This window comes from Anomalospiza imberbis, chromosome 16 (genome assembly GCF_031753505.1).
Source record: "Anomalospiza imberbis isolate Cuckoo-Finch-1a 21T00152 chromosome 16, ASM3175350v1, whole genome shotgun sequence".
NCBI classification, from domain to species: domain Eukaryota; kingdom Metazoa; phylum Chordata; class Aves; order Passeriformes; family Viduidae; genus Anomalospiza; species Anomalospiza imberbis.
The window spans coordinates 2,069,604-2,091,758 of record NC_089696.1 but is presented as its reverse complement, the minus strand read 5'-3'; the positions used below and the strand labels follow the sequence as shown (position 1 = coordinate 2,091,758).

Genomic DNA, 22,155 nt, shown 5'->3' with positions numbered 1-22,155 from the left:
GATGCCTGGGCCAGGAGTTAATGGTGTGTTTGTGTATCCCAGGATTCACTGCCCCTTCCTGATGCTTTTTGGGTTTATCTTGCTTGTGTTTGCTCACACCTTTACCTGTCTCTCTTATCAAACTGCTTGGGTTTTTCACTATTTAACCTTTCTTTGATTCACATCCGTGGCTTCCAGAAGCACATTTTCTTACAGGAAGGATTTGTGGAGTCTGGCCTCAAATGAACACAAACCATTTGCTGTTGAGAATCCCCTCTGTCCTGCCCAAATCATGAGGAAGTGTCTCCCAGCTTCCCAAGCTGTTAAAAGTCCTAGAGACCCCCATGGCCCTTCCCAAATGGCATTTCCTGCAGGAACACAGCACTGTTGCTTGGCTCCTCTGGGCTGTGCTTTGGAGGAGAGAGGGCTTAAACTGCACCTGTCCATTTCATCTTGGCTTAAAAGCTGTTTGCAGTGAAAATCTGACACTGTGCATAACTAAGCTGGGTCTGCAGCAGCACAGCTCTGCTCTACTTTTAAAGCATCCCACTGGAAAATGGGATACTGACCAAAGGATTATGAATCCCACAATGTCCTGAGTGGGAATAGACCCACCAGGATCATCCAGCCCAGCTCCAGGCCCTGCACAGACACCCCAGCAATCCCACCCTGGGCATCCCTGAGATCATTGTCCAGGCACTCCTGGAGCTCTGGCAGCCTCGGGGCTGTGCCCATTCCCTGGGGAGCCTGGGCAGTGCCCAGCACCCTCTGAGGGAAGAACCTTTGCCTAAAATCCGGCCTAAACCCCCCTTAGATTCAGCCCTGGCTCACAGCACCCAGTCCTGCAGTGTGCAAGTTCATTCTGCACTTACTGAGACAAACCAGGAGCCTCCTGAGACTGATTGCCTGGAAAATCCTGTTGGAAAATAAACTTTGCAGTGGTGTAGGTTTGTGGGAAGCACTTACCTCACCTGCCCTGGGCTCTTGGGGATTGAGATTGGCTCGGGGGTTTGGAAATGTGGGCCAAGCTCAGCTGCAGGGAGTCTCTGGAAGGAGAGTGACGGAAGTGTTTCTAATTATCAACTATATAAATTCTATTGAGCAATTACAAATTATCAATTAGCTACATATTGTTATAAACTATTCCAAATTAGAAATTACCTATATATTATTATAAGCAACCCCACATTGGCTTTAATTTGACTTTGAAAATCAGAGTGGGAGGCAATCCAACCAGCCCTGAGTTTTTAATTCAAATTTCATACCTCCCACCAAAAGTTCCCCTACCTTGAGGTACCCTCAGCTTGTGGAAGCCACGGCTGCAGCTGCTCCCTGTGCGTTCTGTGCTGCTGACATGACCCTTGTGATCTCTCTAGCACCAATCCACTCGCTGTGAAACTGCACAGCATTCTCGCAGATGAAGCTTTTGAGTTTTACTGTAGCCAGTGCCACAAACAAATCAACCGCCTCGAGGATCTTTCTGCTCGCCTGAATGATCTTGAAATGAATAGGTAACCGGGCTCGTGTGCGTGGCCATCCCAGCCTGGGAAGGGTGTTCTGGCTGGGAAGGCTCTCCTTGTCTGGCACAGCTTTTCCCTCCCTCCATGCTGGTGGGGAGGGGATGAGTTTCACCCGGCCACGGGAGCCTCTGCAGGTGCTCGAGGTGGTGGGGAGCTCGTGGAGGGTGAACAGGAGGTGCCTTTAATGCAGGCAGGGGGCTGGCAGACAAGGAGAGCATTCCCTGCCCTTTGCATGCCTGTGCATGGTGGGTTCCATGGGAGCCACGAGCTGGCCGTGTACAGTATTTCTGTCACCAAGGAAGGACTGGGAGTGGTGTGGAAGGGCAGGGACAGCCCATCCTTCTGCTGCAGGAACAACCTGAAGGCATCAGCCTGCTCCACGGGGCTTGGGGGCTGTAAAATCTTGTCTCACCCAGCTTCACCCACAGCCTGCCCACCCCGGTGTCACCATGGGCTGGGGAGATGTGACCGACACCAGGAACATTAGGAGGTTTTGCATGGCATTTTGGAGGCCTCCCAGGCAGCAGCTGGATGTGTTTTCTGACAAGTGGAGATGGATTTCTGCCTGATGATTTGTTCATTCAGAACTGATTGCAGCCCTCTGGGTGGAAGGATGGTGTCATTGGTGATAAATCTTTCTTCTCATGGCTGTTGTGGCTATTCCTGATTTTTGTCGTGTTCTTGGTCTCTGTCTGTCCTTTGCAGGGACAGTGTGATCTGGGAGCTCTCCTGGTCTATGGGAGGAGAACTGGAAAACAAATAGGAGCTTGAGTTTCATTCTTTTTAATGAAAAAAAAGATCTCTCCCTTTACTTTTCTTGGCTAAATAGTTGTCCTTGCTGTTGGAGGCCTTGATGGTCAATGATGGGTCTCAGGTTATGCAGGTATTAAGGAGAACACTGGTTTTCCCTGGAAGCCCCACTCCATTTCAGGTTTTCTCCACCACATCTGCTTGCAAAGCTGAACTAACACCTCAGAGCCTTCTGTGATGGGTGAGATTTCCTGTGGAGCTTCTCTGTCCCATGCTCATGGTGACAGTGAGTAGGTGCCCTGTGAGTCGGTGCAATTCCTCCATCTGTGTTCAGGGTTTTCCCAGTACAAATTTACTGAGAATATGTTCCAAGGGCCTTTCTGGAAGGAGCAGTGCCCCCTCTTTGTGTGCTGTGGAAGGGAGGTGTCCCGTGCAGCGTGTGGGACATGCAGGACCTACTGCTCCTCCCTGTATCACCACAGACATGAGGCCCTCAGAGCAGGGGACAAGTCCTGGAGCAGCAGGAACTGGTCCAAAGTCTGGGACAAGCCTGAAGGCACCTCCTCCAGGGGATTCTGGCAGCTGGGATGAAGCCCAGAGCACCCCAGAACAGCTTCACTTGTAAAAACTGCGGGCACATAGACGGTGTTTTATCTTTGGAATGAACTGGGGAGCTTGCTCTCAGCATTGGGGTGCTGCTTCCTGAGCCCACAGCTTGGGAAAGCAGGGAAGACTCCTCCAGGAGCTTGGAATGAAGTGGTTTGTGCCTCTGTTTTGTTCCAGTGCCCTTGCTGGTGTCTCAGCCTTTGGACACTGCAGGTGCCGTCACTTCCCTGGGAGCTTTTTCCAGAGGAAAATATTTTCCCCCCAGTGCTGGGGCCATTCCTTACAATTCCTGGCAAACACCAGGGCCTGACCTCGTCCCCTTGGGCGCCGAGCAGCCTTGAAGCCCAGCCAGCAGCAGCTCTTGTGCTCCCTGGAAATCTGGGATTTGAGGATGCTCTTTGACCCGAGGGCTGGTCACCCTGACAACAGCCCCCAGTCAGGTTTGGGGGTTGCTTTACAAAGCAAATTGTCCTCAGCTATTTTTAATCCCTCCTTCGAAGAACTCGTGTTGCAGATCCAGGCAGGAATGGACTTCCAGATGATTTTCTTGTTATTTTTTCCTAAAACTGAGCTAAGCACCAGGGAATGCAGTTGCTGCTTCTTGGATTGAAGCTGTTCCTGCTGCCATTGCTGAGTGAGGATTTGGTGTGGCCCGGTGGCATCTTGTGACACCAGCATGGGTGGAAGATGAGGAGTGAGATCCAAGCCCTGTGCGCTTCCCCAGCACCAGTCAGGACTAGAAGACTGGAAGGAGCATCTCAGCAAGGAGCTGGTTCTGGAAAAGGCTTATTTTTCTCAGCAGGGAGAGCCTGCAGCCTGTCCCCTGTAGGTGGGACACGGTGACACTGCCCTTGGCTGCTCGTCCTGTGGTGACACTGATCCCTGACCGCTGTGGTATGGTGGCAGCTGGCTCAGACATGGATCCAAGGAGTGATCCCCATCAGTTATCCGTGAGAAGGAGAGAGATCTCGTCCTCCTCCACAGCTACTGCAACAGTGCCCTGCTCAAAATCCAGACAGGGACACCACCAGCAGCTCCTGAAGCCTCTGAGCCAGGAGCAGGCAGCATTTCCCTGGTGATCCAGAGCCCAAGAGTGGGATGGTGGCTGTGGAAGGGCAGAAGGATGGATTGGTCCAGTGGGGTCATGGCTGAATCATTTGGGATCATGATCCAGTGGGATCGTGGCAGAAGGATGGATGTGCCGTTGGTCCTCAGTCCAGAGGAGCTCTGGGGGTGGCAGGGGAGGCCTGGGGTGCCCTGGGGTGCAGGACATGTGGCTCAGTCTGCCAACAGCACCGGGCTGGAGCCCCCCCAGCCTCCCTGCTATTCTTAGCTCTTTCCTTGGGGATCGGTTTTCAGGCAGGGATCAGCAGGAGAGCAGAGCGTGGCAGGGGGCAGTGAGCTCTTCTCCAGCATTATTCCATGTGCTTTGTTAGTCCTTGTTGTTCAACACGGGAGTGGCCCCTCTCCTGCCCTTTCCAGGGGTTTGGGGGTGCATGCCAAGGGCTCCCTGCCAGAGCAGAGGATGTGCCCCGGAGTCCATGCAGTTTCCTGTTTGCCTGGCTCTCCACTGTCAGCTTTTCTAACTCTTTCCTGTTTTTTCTTCATTTTGCAGCCCCAATAAAAGACTTTCCAGCAAGAAGGTGGCAAGGTAAGCTCATACTTCTGTTGTTGTTTGTTTGATCCGTGCGAGCTGCCAGCTCCATGGAAGGAAAACTCAAAATAAGCTTGGAGAGTTGTATTTCTGGACTTATTCCTTAGTGCTGGGGAAAATTTGGTTTAATTCCAATATCTTTTTTCTGGAATGGGGGTTTCTCACTCATGCACACAGCCGGAGGCTGATTCCTTCCAGGAAAAAATTGGGGGGCTTTTCCTCATGCTCTGTCCTGCCAGTGCCATAGCAGGGGGCACATGGAGGAGGGAAGGAGTCTCTAGAAAGACATATCCCTCTGGGATATGTCCCAATCTGGAATCCCTCTCAGTATCACCATGTTTGTAGAGTTCTGCAGGACCAGACCAGTCAGTACCCCCACCTGGAGGGATTCTCCAGCACCCCAAAAATTCCAGCTGCCTCAGACAGCTCTTGGTCCTGTTTTACTTCACTCCATGTCACCTTCAACACTTGGCTTTGTGGAAGCAGCTCCCCCTGCTCAGGGGTCAGGGGCTCTGGAGCACTGGGTGGGCTGCAGGTAACTCTGGTTTAATGGTTTAACCCTGGTTTAAGCCCAGGTTTAATGCTGTGCTGCTTCTGTCCTGCATGACCACCTTGTGTGATGTCAGTCACCTTTTCCATGTGGGCATTGTGACCCCTGACTGCACAGAGATATTGGATATATTGGATATATCCAGGCAGTTTGCTGTGGATCTCTGGAGCAGAGGGTCCTTCCCTCCTCTCTCAGTGTCACCTGGTGCTCACCTTTCCTCTCCCAGCTCCCCCATCCCTCCTGTTCCCGTGCCATCTTGATTTTAAGGCTAAACTGACTCTTACCTCGCTGTTCTGCCGCTGCCACGCTCAGGAGGGAGATTTCCCTCTGCACTTGTTGGATTTCTCCTTGCTGGATTCCCAGCAGGACAGGGACACTGTGGAGGAACAGGCAGCTCAGTTTGGGAATGTTCCTGTTCCTGACACTCAGTCTGCTCCCTGTGCTGACCCAAGCAGCTTCCCTGCACCTCTTCCTCCCACTGTGCTCTCACACCTTTCCCTTCTCCATTTTTCCTGCACTCAGCAATCTCCCCTGGCACCGTTCCCCTCCTGGAAAGGAAGCAGATCCTTGATATTACATTTCCTACTTCCACTCATCTTACTTTCTCGAGCTTTGTTAAAAACACTGGCAGGAAGGAGGGCTGAGGGGAGCAGCCTGTCCCCAGGTTTCCTGTTTTAGGACTCGTTTTTGTCCTGTGACTGGCACAGATAATTTTGGCAGGATTTGAGTTAAACTTTTGGGAACGGAGATGCCCTGTCTTACAGGGGATTGAGCTCTCCTGGCCCTTTGCTTTTCTGAGGCAGGGATGTGTGGGCTTGCATAAATATTAGTTAATTCAAGAGCAGTCAGGTTTGGTTTGTGATAAGGAGGGAGATAAGAGTGTTTTGCTGAGCCAGATCCTTAAGCTCAGCCCAAAGCAAATCCTTTGCTGCAGATACTGTAATTAGTGAATAATCCCAAAACATTTGCTTTTAGAAAATTGATTTTATTTTGGTAAGGGCTCTTTCCTCATTTTTCTTATCCGGGCTCTGCTCGTGCCAAGTAATCTCAGCTGCTTAAGCCCTGTTGTGCTTGGCACAATTTAAATGACAAATGTGCCTGAGACTTTAAAATCTAAATATAAACTGAGGGTGAGGATGCAAAATCAGGCTGTGGTCTCTTGGTAAATGCCAATTGTGCTTAGTGAGTCCTGGCATGAACACACTGTAGTGGGTGGAATTCAAGAGCCAATGGTACAAATTCCTGGGAAAAAAACTGAGGTTTAAAGAGACCTCTGTGGTTTTGTCATCTGTCCCCTGCTCAAAGCAGGAGAGCAGAGTGTTCTCCTTCTGCCTGGGGTTCCAGGGCTGGAACACCCCCCCTCTCCAGGGCAGATCCACAGCCATTCCGAGGGTGCAGGCCTGAGCAGCCCCTCCCCAGGGTGTCCTTTAGCTTGTCACAAAGCTGGGGACACCGCTGTCACGAGGCCTCGTTAACGATTAGCTCACCTGGGCTGGAGGGATCACAGCAGTCTCAGGGGGGTTTGCCCCTCTCCCTCCCCTTACACCCTCACTTCTTCCCAGCCTTATCAGCACTGGGAGTACTCTGGCCTTTGCTGGATAATCCACAGCCTTGGGACTGGGCTAAAGAAAGAAAGTGGGAAGAGGGAGCTCTTATCTCTTCCCATTCCAAAGAGCAGTGATCCCGGTGTGAAGTCCCGAGAGCGTGTCCACGTTGGAGCGCTGGATTTCCCGGGAGAGCTCCATGGTGAGGGGACGTCCAGCACTGCAAGGAGCAGTGCTGACAGGTCCCTGTGGCAAAGGCTGAGGAGGGCGGGAGGTGGCGGCCGCGCCAGCCGCTGTCGCCTGGTGTCACCATGGTGCCGGTGCTGGGGCTGATGCCGGTGCTGCTGTGGGTCGGGGTGGTTTGTCTCTGTTTCAGGCAGCTGCACCAGACGAGCTCGCTGGCCGTGGGGGTGATGGAGGAATCCTACCGGGACAACCTGGAGTGCACCGACGAGGACATCACGGACAAGGTGAGGCCTCCTTCCCTTCTGCCCTCGGCCTGGGCCATCAGGGTCCAGCTGCTTTTGTGCTGGTGCCGCTGAGCTTTTCTGAGATGTTGAGAGGAAAGGGTTATAGGGTAAAGTCTGTGTTACCCTGCAGGATTCAGTGCCTTGCAGTGCTCCAGTGTTCCAGGCAGGATCAGCCTGAAGCTCCTCTCTCTGCTGATGGGACATGGGGAGCTCTCCCCATGGAGGGGATGGAGGAGGAGAGGAGCACTCCAGGTGCTGTGCAAGGCCAGGAGGTGACACTGGATCTTCTCCGGGGGCAGTGGCTTCCCCCAGAGTGCTGGGAGGAGGAATGGGCTGTTCACAGGCAGCATTCTCACTTCTCCTTCACACAAGAAGATGTTCTCAGGTTCTGCTTTTCTGAGGCAATCCACCCAATGTGAAATGGGAACTTCCTCTTCTTGGCACACTCAGCTCGTGCTGTCAGGGTAGAGTTGATTTTGTGCTGGTGCTGATGAGTTTTCCTGGGGTTTTACAAGAAAGGAGTTGTAGGATAAGATGGGAGCACAGAAAAGATTTTGTTTGAGTATCCCTAGTTAAAAAACAGGGAGAAGAAGCTATGGGAAAGAAGCTAAGATTGTGTAGATGTCTATTGAAGTCCTGAAACTCCTTGGAAATGGCTTTTTATCTCTGGAATATGAATGTCCTGGGGAGCTGTGTGTGAAAGAGAAATGTGTATGTGTGGCTACACTTGGAAATAATTATAATGCAGGGAAGACCTTTAAAAAATAAATAAAAATCAACACTTTTCCAAGGCTGGAAGTTAAATAAAATAGTTGGGTTCCTTAAGGCATTTGATTTGGGAAACCTTTGATGGAAAGGGCACTGCTGGGAAAGGCCTTGTTTGTCTGCACAGCCTTTTTAATACTCCCATGTCTCCTGCCCTTCTCCCAGAGCCATGGTTTGGCTTTTCCAGACATGCTCCTCATTTCTTCTTCCCCAGTATTGTTTTATGTGGAATTTGAATGAATCAAATGCAAATGCAGCTGGAATAAACGCTGTACAGGTACGGGGAGAAAATCCTCACCTCTGGTCCTTCCCCACCAGCTGGCACTGATCCCTCCATCTGTAAATTCAGGGTTTCCATCCTGTTCCAGGCAGTGGGGAGTTATCCAGCCTCAGGGCTGCACATGGAGCTCTGGAGATCCACCAGGATCTTTCCCTCTAGACTCCTTTTAGGATGTCATCAGGAAGGGATTGAGGAAAGGAAAGAGTGAAGTGTTTGATCCCAGACTGGTACATGGGAGCCATCAAAACCTGCGAAACCGGGTGGAAAAGGATGTTTTAAAGGGATGCTTTAACTCAAGGCATGACTGCCCAGTTCCAGTGGGAACTCTGCTTGTTTCGGGATGCTGTGGGGGCTGTTCTGGGTCTGAGGCTGCCCAGAGGCTGATCTGTGTCCCTGCTGGCAGGTGGTGTTCCTGGAGAAGCGGGTGACGGAGCTGGAGAAGGACACGGCTGCCAACGGGGAGCAGCACAGCCGCCTCCGGCAGGAGAACCTGCAGCTGGTGCACAGGTGAGAGCCTCACCTGGGGGCCTTTCCCCCTCCTCGTGCTTCAGCTCCCTTCCCAAATCCAAACCACAGCCCTTACCACGGATGTTTACTCCATCCCAGCTGAGAACAGGACTCAGTGACGTGGACATTTTATATTTTATGGGCTTAAGTTCTCTGGAGCTCCAGGACTGGGCTTTTAATTGCTGGAGCTGTGTCAGGGAAGGTCAGGGTGGTGATCAGGGAAGGGTTCCACCCCCAGAGGGACCTGAGCTCTGCCCAGTCTCCCCAGGGAATGGGCACAACCTCGAGGCTGCCAGAGCTCCAGGAGCGTTTGGACAATGATCTCAGGGATGCACAGGGTGGGATTGTTGGGGTGTCTGTGCAGGGCTGGGAGTTGGAATCCATGATCCTTGTGGCTCCCTTCCCACTCAGGATGGGTTTTTGTTGTTATTGTTGTTGTTTGTCTTTTGGTTTGGTTTTTTTCATGTGCTTCTCTGCTCCATGTGTCCCTCCCAAAAGGTCTCTGGAACGCTGGGTCTTGGCTTTTAAAAATATGTTTATATTATTTATATTTATATTTGTATTTACTATCTTTTCCTGCCCCACATGCCCCTTCCAAGTGGCCTCTGGAGCTCCAAGGCTTGCCTCCTGCTGGATCCTGGCCAGGGTGCAGCCCTTTGGATCCCACATGATGTAATCCCTGTGTGTGCTAATCTGCCAGGCTCCTCTCTCCCAGCATATCTTTACCTTGGGCAGATAAACCCAGCACAGTTTATCTATAGGGCTGTAATTCTGTTAAGTAACAGTCGTGTCAGGGAACTGAGCCACTCAAATAAAGGTTTCCCTGAGCCCTGATAAACTTGGGAGTGAGGGAAATGTTTTCACTTCAGCTGCTTGGCCTGGAAGTGTCAGCTGGCTCTGGGTGAGCTCGGTGCTGGGGAAGAATGGGACCAGCTGGGAAAAGCCTTCCCCCGGGCAAGCCACTGCAGGAATTCCAGATCCCAGTCCCATCCCTGCAAGTGCTCATGGCCAGGTTGGACAGGGCTTGGAGCAACCTGGGATAGTGGAGCCAGGCTGGGAGAGCTGGGGGTGCTCACCTGGAGAAGAGAAGGATCCAGGGAGAGCTCAGAGCCCCTTGCAGGGCCTGAAGGGGCTCCAGGAGAGCTGGAGAGGGACTGGGGACAAGGGATGGAGAGACAGGACACAGGGAATGGCTTCCCACTGCCAGAGGGCAGGGATGGATGGGATATTGGGAAGGAATTGTTCCCTGGCAGGGTGGGCAGGCCCTGGCACAGGGTGCCCAGAGCAGCTGGGGCTGCCCCTGGATCCCTGGCAGTGCCCAAGGCCAGGCTGGATGGGGCTTGGAGCAGCCTGGGACAGTGGGAGGTGTCCCTGGACATGGCAGGGGTTGCACTGGATGAGCTTTAAGGTCCCTCCCAGCCCAAACCCTTCTGGGATTTTGTGATCTGCAGTTCTGCTGACACACAGGAAAGGGTGGCCTGCAGATCCCTTGGTTTTTGTTGGGATCACAGAGAGTGAAAAGAAGGATTGAGACTGTTGCCTTTTCTCTGAGCAATGAGACCACTTCCTGCTAGAAACAGCTGAAGGAGGATTTCTCTGCCATGGCTACTGCAGGTGGAACCACAAACCTTGGGATTTATGTTTGGATTAAATGCTCTTAAAGGTCTTTTCCAACCTCAGTGACTCTGAGATTCCCATTAAGAGATGTGTATGTGTGTGACTGCTCTTGGAAATGATTCTCATGCATAGAAGACATTTTAAAATAATTTAAAATTAAGTTCTTTCCCAGGCTGGAAATTGAACAACATGCCTTAAGGCATCTGACTTGGGAAACCTGTGATGGAAAAGGTGCTGCTTCTCCTGCTGCTTCTGCTGGGATGCAGTGAAGCTGTTTGAGATGGTGATTGGTGTATTTTCCCTGGAAGCTTGTTTTGTTTTACCATCTGCTTCTCCCAGCTCACCTGAGGGGTGGGAAAGGGGCTGGGAAGAGAGTCTGGTCCCTCCCTTGGGGTGGCAGCCTGCTCCTAAGGACAGTTTAATCCCCTCTTTGTCCTCTCTGCAGAGCAAACGCGCTCGAGGAGCAGCTGAAGGAGCAGGAGCTGAGGGCTGACCAGACCCTGCTGGAGGAGATCAAGAAGCAGAGGGAGCTGCTCAGCAAAATGGAGAGGGAGAAGAGCATTGAGATCGAGAACCTGCAGGCCAGGTGGGGCTGGGGGGGGGCAGCTCTCCTGGAGCCACCCCAGAATCTGTGCCCAGGCAGCCTTGGGGGCACACAGGGAGGCAGGCAGGGAGTTTGATGGGTTCAAGGTGGGACTAAAGTCACCACAAACCCTGAGTTTTGGTTATTTCCACCTTTGGCCCACAGACTTAATCTTGGATTCTTTATTTGAGCTGCTCTAATGCATTTTAAGTTTAGCTCCCACCCTTTATCCATGTGCCTGCCCTGCAGCGTGGGGATGAAGAGGGGATTTGTTAATGCTTCTTCCCATAAACGACCCCTTGGAGTACTTTTGATGCCCAGATGTTTTCCACCTTGGTGGAAACAGGCAAATACCTGGGAAAGAAGAATCCTCCAAAGAGGCAGAGTGTCCCAGCCAGAGTGCTTCATGCTGCCTGGTGGATTCCAAAGGAAGAAGTGGGGTGGGAGAGTTGTCAGTTATTTGACAGGGTTTTTCCAGGTTTCCCGGGATGTTTTGCTGTTGTTCATCCCTTGCAGTCCATGGAAGGTGAAGACAGTGAGGTTTTACCTGGGAATGCAAGCCCAAAGCCCTCTCTGACCCCCTGTTCTGTTGTCTCTGCTGCCGAGGCTTGTGCAGGGACTGAAAAAAATCCTTGGAACAAGGAACAGCCCTGTGTGGATGCCTCTCTCTTTCCTCTGGCAGCAGAAGTATCTCAGGGTTTGCCTTGAACAGATGAATCCCTGCTGGCTTCCCTTTGGTTTAGTATTCCTGGGGATGTTTTCTCCCCCTCTTTGGATGCTGGGATGAGTCTCACACCCGTTCCCTTTGCAGGCTGCAGCAGCTGGATGATGAGAACAGCGAGCTGAGGTCCTGTGTCCCCTGCCTGAGAGCCAACATCGAGAGGCTTGAGGAGGTGAGGCCAGAGGGTGCCTGGTTTTGGGATGAAATTCTGGCTTTGGGATGAATTTTCATGAACATGAGATCCAGTTGCTTCCATTTTCCAGTCGCTGCAGACCCCACTTTGGACAGCATTATCCCACACAGTTATCCTTGTAGTTTCCCACTGTTCAGCCTGGAAGCTGGGAATAAACCCCTGATAAATCTCTCCGTGGTAGTGCCTGCTCAGGAGGGGACTCGTGCCCTCTTGTGGAAGCTTGTCCCCATCCCTGTCCCCATCCCTGTGGCCAGTCGAGTGCAGGGGAGGAGGAGGAGCAGGGATGCTCCATCTCCATGTCCTGGGATTTGTGAGTTGAGTTTCCAAAGATCCGTGTCACCTCCCACCCCTCCCACTGTCACCCTGCTCAGGCTCCAAGGCCCTGCAGTGCTGGGGCATCCTGAGGCTCCTTGGGATGGGCAAGAGTCTCACCTTCAGGGATAGTGTGGGTTACAGGTGGGACGCCTGGAACAGGGGCTGCATTTTGTCTCTGCCAAGCTTGGGGCAGAATTAAGGTTAGAATTGAACTGAGATCAAACCTCCTCTGCCAGCAGAAGGGCCTGAGGCATTTTATCCGTGTTTAATCCCACGGGAGAGTGCTGCAGCTCCATCCCTCCTGATGTGGTCTTCATCTGCCAGGACCTTGTGAGCACAGCTGAGGCTGGGGGCAGGAAAACCCCAGTGGCTTTGAGGATAAATTCCCTGCCGTGGTGTGTTTCAGCCATAGGCAGTTGGTTTTGATCCATGCAGAGCCATTCTCCTTTTCTCCCCAATGAATGGGATGAAGGAGGAGCAAGAGCTGCAGTCACTGCCTCTCCCTGCCCAGGAGAAGCCTGGCTGATGAGCTGCTCTCCTGTCCAGTGCCCAAAAATCAGGGTTTTGTTGTTAGTGTTGCCTTTCCTGCTGGCGTGGTGCCTTTGGTGCTGCTCCATGGAGCAGGACACCCCTGAGCTGTGGAGTCTTTGCTTCTTTTCTGCCAGGGTCAGGATTAAATCACGAGATGGTATTTCTTGTTGGGACTCAGATGTTTATTAGTTCTTATCTATGTCACAGTCTCACAAACCCTGAGTTCTACAGCACTTCACTCCAACAAACTGAAAATGGAGCCCCGTCTCTCTCTCTCTCTACAAGACCTTTTAAGGATAAACTGTCCAATTAAGAAATGACACCTAAATTATTTTTACTTTTAACCCAATAACCAACCACCAGTGGACTTTTTATCCAATTACACAAAACCACCCACACCCATGGAGAAAAAGGTGAAGGACCAGCCTCCACCCTAAAGCCTCCATCTTGCTTTATGTATAATACTGTATTCTAAACCCTTAAACTCTGAGTTTCCCACCATGTGATATTACACTCTTCTATTCAAACTCCACACCCACAATCCCAGTGCTGTCATTCCATTTTGGAAGCCTTCTCCACGGCCTCAGGTGAAGCGCAGTGTTCTCCTGGGGGTCAGTGCCTGTCAGCACAGAAAGTCTGAAATTCTCAGCAGCCAGGGTTCCACCGAGCCAGCATCTGGAGCTCTCCCATGGAGCTGCTCCTCAGCCCTGCATGCCACGGGCCATCCATCACCAGCACTGCAGGAGGTCCTGTGGCATTTCTGGAGTTCTGAAAGCCAAAACCTTTCCCATGGGACTGGAAGCTGTGAGCCTGGGGAGGTTTGGATGGGCAACAATGGTAAAACTTGTGGGTTGAGGGAAAAGACAGTTTATTAAGTAAAGCAAAAGCTGCCCACAGAAGCAAAGCAAAACAAGGAGATAATTCACTGCTTCCCAAGGCAGACAGGTGCTCAGACATCTCCTGGAAAGCAGAGCTCCATCATCAAGCAGGGAGCCTCACGGTGACTTGGGAAGACAAATGCCATCACTCCAAACACCCCCTTTTTCTCATTCTTCCCTTAGCTTATATCAATGAACATGTTGTCATATAGTATTAAAAATCCATTTTGGCTTTTGGGATCAGCTGTCCCAGCTGTGTCCCCTCCCAGCTCCTTGTGCACCTCCAGAATCACTGATGGTGGGGTGGAGTGAGAAGCAGAAAAAGCTGGTCACAGGCAGAAGGTGCTGCTCTAGGGGCTGTTGGCATCTTCACCTGCATCCCAAACATTCTGCCAAGGCTTTGGGGGGAGGAGAAGGGAACAGAGCTGGGCTGTGTGTTTTACATCCTGGCTTCAACTGGTCTATTCCTTCTTGGATCAACCCTCAATTAAAACCTTTCATATGTGAAACCAAGAGGGAGGTAAAGATCTCAGATTCAGGACTTTTCTGAAATCCAGACATAAGGAGCCTTATGATTTAATGTCTCTCCTTGGCCTGGAGCCCCGTGCTGGCCCCAGCCCATCCCGCACCAGCATCGTGCTTCCCAGAAAACAGCACAAGAGTGGATATTCATGTGGATTCGCTCTGGAGCCATCCCTGACTGCCTCCCTCAGTGCTGCCAAAGCCCCAGGCTCTGAGCAGATGAGATCTCAGCAGGCAGAGCCTCCTGGTGCCTCAGGAGAGGAGCATTCCCTGCAGAGCCAGCACCCAGCCGGGCTCCAGGGCCTCTCACTGGGCTGCTCGTGTCCTTGCAGGAGAAGCAGAAGCTGCTGGATGAGATCGAGGACCTCACTGTGCAGCTCACAGAGGAGCAGGAGAAAAAGAGGAAGATGGGGGACAAGCTGAGTCAGGAGAGGCACCAGTTTCAGAAGGAGAAGGAGTCAACGCAGGAGGTGAGTGGAGCCTGGGCCTGCCACAGCCCTGTCCCCAAAATGTGGGAATCTGGCCTTGGCAGCCTCTCCAGAAATGGGTGCCTGGAGCAGTGAGGGGTGCCTGGGCAGAGGAGAGGGGCTCAGCAGCAGCACCTCAGTCACTTCTGCTGCTCTGGAATTCATCCAGCGTTTTCCCTGCAAGGGGCTGTGCCACCCTGGCCCCTTCCCTTCCTGCCTGGAAGGAGCAGTGGCAGAGGCACTGGAGCCAGCAGGCAGGAGCAGAGGGGGTGGGAGCTGAGTGCCTGGGGGCTGGATCACACCCTCCCAGTGCTCCCATCATCTCTGCCTGGTCATTCCAGCTGGAGGCCCAAGCAGGGCTGGCGGTGGTGGCAGGAAAGGAGCTCTGGTCCAAAGTGGAATTAGTTGTCACCGTGGTGTCACTGAGGGCTCTGGGGTGAGGAGGGGACCCAGCTCTGCAGCAGGAGGGAGCTGGCTGGGGAGGGACCCACTTTGCTGGGCGATCTGTGCTGCTGCAGACTCAAACCCAGCATCTTCAGCCCTCCAACAAGGTCCTTGCAGGGCTGTGCTCATGTATTTCAGTAGCTCCTCATCTCCTGCTTGCTGGAGGTGTGAGGGAGGAAGAGGAAGCCAAATGCCTCCTGGAAAGGAATTAAATCATGGAATGGTTTGAGAAGGACCTCAAAGTTCATCTTGTTCCACCCCCTGCCATGGGCAGGGACACCTTCCACTGCCCCAGATTGCTCCAAGCTCCATCCATCCTGGCCTTGGACACTGCCAGGGATCCAGGGACAGCCACTGCTGTGGCCAACAATGCTGCTGCAGCAATCCATGGAGCTGCAGCCACATCCAGAGGGTGCTGCTGGATCTCCCAGGCCTGTGGCACTCAGCTGTCCCCTTGCCTTGCTCTGCAGCTCATCGAGGACCTCAGGAAGCAGCTGGAGCACCTGCAGCTCTTCAAGCTGGAGGCAGAGCAGCGCAGGGGCCGGAGCAGCAGCATGGGGCTGCAGGAATACAACAGCAGGACACGGGAGACAGAGCTGGAGCAGGAGATCAAGCAGCTCAAGCAGGTAAGGGAGGCTGGGCTGGCAGGGAAACGATTCCCTGATGCCGAGGGAGGACCAGCAGGGTCTGGGAGCTCTCTCCCAGGGGATGGAGTGGATCCAGGAGCACAGTGCTGTCTTGCTTTCCTGTCCTGGGAGAGGGAGGTTGGTGCTTTCTCAGGGACAGCAGGAGCCATTCTCTCTCTGCTGTGTCCCCTGGATCTTCCCAGTGTATCTTATGCTTCCAAAGGTTCTCCAGGCTCTGCTGAGATGGAGGCAGCAGCCCATGTGCTGTTCCCAGCAGTGTGTGAGCTGTGTTAGGATGAAAGCCCCTGTCTGCCTTTGCCGGGCTGGATCAGCTCTGAGCACCAGGTGCTCCAGCAGCGTGTGGTTTGTGTGTGAACAGGATAACAGGAACCTGAAGGAGCAGAACGATGAGCTGAACGGGCAGATCATCAACCTGAGCATCCAGGGAGCCAAGAACCTGTTCTCAGCCTCCTTCTCTGAGTCCCTGGCAGCGGAGATCAGCTCTGTCTCCAGAGATGAGGTGAGTGCAGGGAGGAGCTGCTGGCTCAGACTGCATCTTCCTGGGTGCCTCCACCTGGCATGGCCCGGGGCCCTGTCTGTGGCTCAGCCCATGCCCAAAATTCCCCTGAAAGCTGTCAAGAGCAGAGAAATCCCCATGTAATTATCTGTAGAGCTCTCAGGACTTACCCTGCCTGCCAGCCCTCCCTCCTGGGGACAGGGAAGCTGCTCCCTGCCCATTTGCTGATTCTGGCAGCTCTGCTTTGCCTGCCCTGGGACAGCCTTCCCCTTCCAGGACAGAGCAGCCACCGTGGGCTGTGTCCATCAGTCTGGAGCTGTCTTTAAACCCCTGGGAGCCAGGACATTCCCCCTGGAGATCCCAGCAACTCCCTGAACACCAACCAGGGGTGGCTGAGCCTGTACAAGCACTGGAATTAAATCTTTAACACCTCAGGAAGTGGGGAAACACACCCGAATATTTTGGGGATCCGGTGATGTGATGCTCCCTGCTCTCTCCAGGGCCCCTCAGGCTGAGAGCTCAAGGAAGGACAGGAGTGAGCAGAACCAGTTTTTCCCTGGCCATTTAAACAAGGTCAGGAATATCCCAGTTCAGAGTGAAGAGCCAGGGAGCCAGCCATGGATGCACAGAGCCTCGGGAAGCCCTGAGCAGTGTCAGGCAGTGACCTCTCCCTCCCTCTCCCCTCTGCTGCAGCTCATGGAAGCAATCCAGAAGCAAGAGGAGATCAACTTCCGCCTGCAGGATTACATCGACAGGATCATCGTGGCCATCATGGAGACCAACCCCTCCATCCTGGAAGTCAAGTAATGCAGCCGGGAGGATTTGGTGCTCTGAGAGGATGAAGAGGGACTCCAAACGTCTTTGCACTTGATGAAGGCACAAGGAAGCCTCAGGTCGGGGAGTGACTGAGCCACGGACCAGGGAAAAGCAAAACCAGCAGCCAGGCTTTGTTGTCTGACTCCGTTATTTTGAAGCCCTCCTGGCTGTGGAGGCGTGAAAGGGAACCTGGAGAAGGAGCTCAGGAAAGGGACACTGCAGGAAGTGCCTGTGGCGCTGGGGACTGTCCCCACAGGCACCGCCCTCCAGGGACGCTCCGAACCGCACCGCGGGAGATCTCGGGATGGAGATGGAAGCGACAGCGCCGACTGTGCCCTGCTGCCCTGCCCGGCCCGAGCATCCGCTGTGCCAAAGTGTCCCTGACACACTCCCCGGGCAGAGCTGGGAACGAGGGAAGCGCCTCCCGGACTCGCACAGGGTTGGGGTTTGGTTTTGGTTTGGGGTTTGGGGGTTTTTTTTTTAATTAACTTAATGCAAATGGCCTCACTCAGCTGGCTCAGCCCATCCTTGCCCCGTGCTCCTGCTGGGGCCGGCTGCGTGCAGAGCCCTCCGTGGCTGCAGGGGCAGCCCGGGGCTGTTGGGGACAGGGCGTGAGCTCACTTGGTCACCTGCCTCCTTATTTATTTTTGCTGTCTGTGGCTCAGTACTGTCTCGGCATCCCGGCTCCACTCCCTCGTCCTCCTCCCTCCTCCTTCTGCCGGGCTGAGGTGGCTCGGGGGGAGCTGTCACTCGTCCCCAGCTGGGGACAGACACGCGGGGCAAGGCTGCAGCTCCTCACCCCGCGCTGGAGGCCGGTCCTGGCCGTCTCTCCTCGCCCTGGGTGGGACACGCAGCACTTTGGGAGCTGCAGCGGAGCGGCCCGGGCTCCCCAGCTCACCTCCCGAAGTCCTGGGGACAGTGGCCTGTGCCATTCCCAGCCGGAGCAGGGCTCTGCTGGTGATAGCTGCAGTCCTGGAGGGAGAGCCTGCTCTGGCTACCTTTCCCCTCTGTTCCCTGCCTGTGCCAGGGGCTGGGGGAGCCGCGCTCATTCCTCATCCCTGGCACCCGCCGGGGCTGGAATCTCTGCCGATGGGGAGGGGAGCTGGAGAACACCAGCAGCTCCCTGGGAAACAAAAGCCATGTTTACATCAGACAGCTCTGGGCTTGCTGGCACAAGCGGCCGTGGCACGGCGTGACCCCGGGAGCGGCCGCTGTCCCCCCCTGCTCCTCTGGGCTCCCGGGAGGAGCCAGCCAGCGGAATCCCGGGGATCGGCTTCAGCCCGCGGTTCCTCTTCCTGCTCGTCAGGTTTTGGGAATGCCAGAACGGCCTGGAAGCAGAAGCCACAGCAATCCCGGGGGTGCCTGCTCCCCCCAAGCCCCTTCCAGCCCTCGGTGCAGGGGGACGTGGATGCTGTCACCGCCTCATCCCAGGGGACAGCGGCCAAGCCACGGCCACGTCACCTCCGGGGGCTGAACCCCAGAGCCCCTGCAGGGCAGCGGGGTCGGGGTGAACCCCAAACCCCAGGGCAGCTCCTGCACCCCGGCCCTCCCTCCCTGCCTCCCTCCCTGCCCCGAGGCCGCGGGAAGAAGCCACGTAATGTACATTTCCAGAGAAGCTTTGGGTGTAAATCAGTGTATACTTGGAGAGGGAAAATTTTTCTATCTTGTAGAGTAGGTATTTTTATAGAATGAAGGTTGATCCATTTTTTTAATACTTTAAAAGAAGAGAGAAATGTATCTGTGTATACACAAAAGCATATATATATATATATGTATAAATATATAAATATTGGAGATCTGCCTTTCTCGACTTGGGATCCTGGATCCCCAGGTCTCAAACAATCGTTTGTTTTTTCCTGTCGCTCTCACAGAGGTACTGTAACTGTAAATAAGCACCGGGGAAAAAAAAGTTTTAAGCAAACAAAAAGCACTGACTTGCACATTCACCATGCTTTAAAGTCCCTATGGAGAGAGAAAAACAAAAACAAAACAAAAACTGTACATCCTGAAAATGTTCCTCTTTCCCGACCAGTATGTGAAGGAAGTCCCCCAAAAAAGAGGCAAAAATGGTATTGTCTTAACTGATGTATCAATTCTTGTCAGATTAAAAGCTGTTACTATTCCTGCCCGGAGACTTTTTTTCCACAGAGGTGGATTGGAGCATCCTGAGGATCTGAGTGCTGGATTGGAGCATCCCAAATATCCAAGTGCTGGATCTCCAGTGGGGTGGATCGAGTGGAAATGTTCCTGCACCAAGGAGTGCCCTGATTTTGGGAGGATGAGGATGAGGATGAGGATGAGGATGAGGATGAGGATGAGGATGAGGATGAGGATGAGGATGAGGGAGGCTGGACCTGGCTGGAATGCCCTGATTTTGGGAGAATGAGGATGAGGGAGGCTGGACCCCACTGATTCCAGAGGGAGCCAAAATCTCCCCAGCCAGCCAAGCTGTGTGGGTGGGAATGGGGGAATTCCCCCTTCACCTTCCTGGAGGATCCAGGTGGGACCCTCGGAGCTGATGCTGCTGCCCAGGGACAGGGGGGCAGGCTGGGACAGGGACTCGTGGGTCTGCTCCAGGCAGGAACACGGAGCTTTCCCTTCCCTCCACACCGGGAGAACCCCCTCGGAGCACTCGGCTGTTCTGAACTGCTCCAAAAATCCCTTAAACGCCCTCACCTCCCTGCTAAGCTGCTCCCCACCCCTCTAAGCCTCCTCCACCCCTCCCCACCCCTTTAAGCCGCCCCAAAGGGCCTGAACGTGCAAAATCCCCTCCCAGCTCCTGCCGTGCCTCCGGATGGCTCCAAACTGTTCCTCTGAACTGCTCCGGGCAGCCCTGGAGCTGCAGCAAAGAGCTGGGAAAGGCTCTGACACACCCTGGGAGCTCTGAAACCCCCAGATTGCTTCAGACTGCTCCACACTGCTCAGAGAAGCACTGAGGCTCCAAAACATCCCCAGAGCTGCTCCAAAACATTCCTGACATGGTCCAAAATGTCCCTGAGCTGCATAAAACGTCCCAGAGATGCACAAACACATCCCAGAGCTCCTCCAAAACATCCCAGAGCTGTCCCAAAACATTCCTGACATGCTCTAAAATATCCCTGAGCTGCAAAAAACGTCCCCAAAACATCCCAGAGCTCCTTCAAAACATCCCTGCCGTGCTCTAAACTGTCCCTGAGCTGCTCTAAACCATCCCTGAGCTGTCCTAAGCATCCCTGAGCGCCTCTGAAACATCCCGGAGCTGCCCTTAAACCACCCCTGATCTGCCTAAAACATCCCTGAGCTGCCCTGCAACATCTCTGAGCACCTCCAAAGCATCCCTGAGCATCTGTAAATCACCTCTGTAGCATTCCCAACTGCTCTACACCCTCCAAGCAGCTCTAGAGTGCACCAAAGATTTCCCTAAACACCACTAAAACTTCCTTGTAAAAATTCCTCTGAAATCTCAACCTCCAACATGTCGAAGCTGCTTTAGAAATGGGGTAAATAAATAGCTCTGGGGGTGTTTCTGTGGTGCTGGGTTGCTTCAAGGAGCTGTAAATCTCCTTTGAGCAGCTCAGGCTCTGGAAGGACAGAGCTCTGGCCATTACTGAAGCACTTGAACTGCTCAAACAGCTCTAGTGCTCCTCCAACCAGCCCTGAAAGGCACCAAGATGCTCAAACAGCCTCGAAGTAGCACTTGAAGCCCTCTAAACTCTTCTAAAACTCCTCGAAATAGCTCAAAACGGATCATAGAAAAGGTCTCCTGGCAGCTCTGAAGCTCTCCAAGCCTCCTCCGTGCAGCTGTGAAACTCCTCGAGTGCCCCAAGAGCCTCCAAAAGGCCCTTGAAACCCCTCTGGACCCCTCGGAACCCCCTCTGGACCTTCTTCATGTGCCTCTCAAAAGGGTTAAAATTTTCAAAAACATCTCTAAACTCAAACAGTTTGCAATTACCCTAAACCCCCTCTGAACGACATCAGAGGGGCACAGGCAACCCTAAAACAGCTCCAAAGCTTCTCGAAAACTCATAAAAAAATAATCAGAGCTGCTCCACAGCACTCTAGCTCTTCTGCACCTCCTCTGAAAAGGGCTCTCAATGGCTTAAAACCTCTGCAGCCTTTTCAAAACTGCTCCAGAAAAGTCCTAAAGCTCTGAAGGTGTCTGCATCCTCCAGAACATCTCCAGAGCTGCCCCCAGCCCAGCCCAGCTCCGGCCCTTCCACCCAGCTCAGGGGGCTGGGCACGGTGACAAACCTCCAGTCCTGGGGCCAGGTCTGGACCACTCATGACAGGAAGGACACGGAGGGGCTGGAGCGGGTCAGGAGAAGGGAACAGAGCTGGGAAGGGGCTGGAGCACCAGGAGCAGCTGAGGGAGCTGGGAAAGGGGCTCAGCCTGGAGAAAAGGAGGCTCAGGGGGGACCTTGTGGTTCTGCACAGCTCCTGACAGGAGGGGACAGCCAGGTGGGGGTCGGGCTCTGCTCCCAGGGAACGGGGACAGATTGAGAGGGAATGGCCTCAAGCTGTGCCAGGGGAGGTTTAGGTTGGATACTGGGAAAATTCCTTCATGGGAAGGGTGGTCAGGCACTGGCACAGCTGCCCAGGGCACTGATGGACTGCCCCCCACCTTGGAGGGGTTTAAAGACTTTGGATGTGGCACTTGGGGACATGGCTTGGTGGCCTTGGCAGTGCTGGGGGACATTTGGACGTGTTGATCTCAGGACTTTTCCAGCCACAACAATCCTGTGGTTCTATGGGCCAGTGGCACTTCTGAACGCCCCCAAAGCCTGGCCACGACCAAGGCCACCACCATCATGTGCCACGTGCCCTGGTCCCCGCGCTGTGTCTCCAGAGCAGGGCTGGATCCAGCAGGGCTCCGTGGCCGTGTCCCTGCGCCCCAGCCGTGGCAGGAATGTGCTCCAGCCCACGCGGGGCTCTGCTGCAGGAGGAGAAGGGATTGCTTGTGTGCAGAAGGGATTTCCAGCTCCTTCCCCTTCCCCATCTGCTGCCGACCCCGGGCCGGGGCTGGGATGGGGTTAACCCTTGGCAGCCGGGCTGGGGGGCAGGAGAGCCCCAGCTCTGGGCTTGGGGGGCAGCCCCAGTGCAGCCCTGACCCCGGGGTGCTGCCAGTGCCACCCTGCGGGACCGCCGTGGGCAGAGCACCGGGATGCCCGCAGGGAGCGCAGTCCCCAGGGATGCTGCAGGCGCTCCAGCATGGGACCCAGCCCCTGGCAGGGACACACCGGAGGGTGGTGACACCCCAGCAAAGACCCCACACCCAGCCGGGAGACAGCGACAGCAGCCCTGCCTGTTCCAGACCATTTTCC

The 22,155-nt window shown here is 54.0% G+C and overlaps 2 protein-coding genes across 7 annotated transcripts in view; one reads left to right on the top strand and one right to left on the bottom strand.

Moving 5' to 3' along the window:
- RAB11FIP3 (RAB11 family interacting protein 3) overlaps positions 1-18,987 on the top strand; it is an 80,901-nt gene extending 61,914 nt beyond the window's left edge. For 5 of the 6 annotated variants that reach the window (XM_068206505.1, XM_068206510.1, XM_068206508.1 and 2 more), the window contains 10 exons: positions 1,356-1,490; positions 4,471-4,506; positions 6,980-7,073; positions 8,522-8,625; positions 10,688-10,828; positions 11,637-11,718; positions 14,318-14,455; positions 15,367-15,522; positions 15,902-16,042; positions 16,733-18,987. In XM_068206505.1, the coding sequence (XP_068062606.1) occupies positions 1,356-1,490; positions 4,471-4,506; positions 6,980-7,073; positions 8,522-8,625; positions 10,688-10,828; positions 11,637-11,718; positions 14,318-14,455; positions 15,367-15,522; positions 15,902-16,042; positions 16,733-16,846 (1,141 nt within the window). In that variant the 3' untranslated portion in view covers positions 16,847-18,987. The remainder of the gene's footprint in view (positions 1-1,355; positions 1,491-4,470; positions 4,507-6,979; positions 7,074-8,521; positions 8,626-10,687; positions 10,829-11,636; positions 11,719-14,317; positions 14,456-15,366; positions 15,523-15,901; positions 16,043-16,732) is intronic. The other variant, XM_068206507.1, reaches the window with a different exon arrangement.
- WDR24 (WD repeat domain 24) overlaps positions 1-22,155 on the bottom strand; it is a 249,235-nt gene that overhangs the window by 104,852 nt on the left and 122,228 nt on the right. The gene's annotated exons all lie outside the window — the stretch shown is intronic.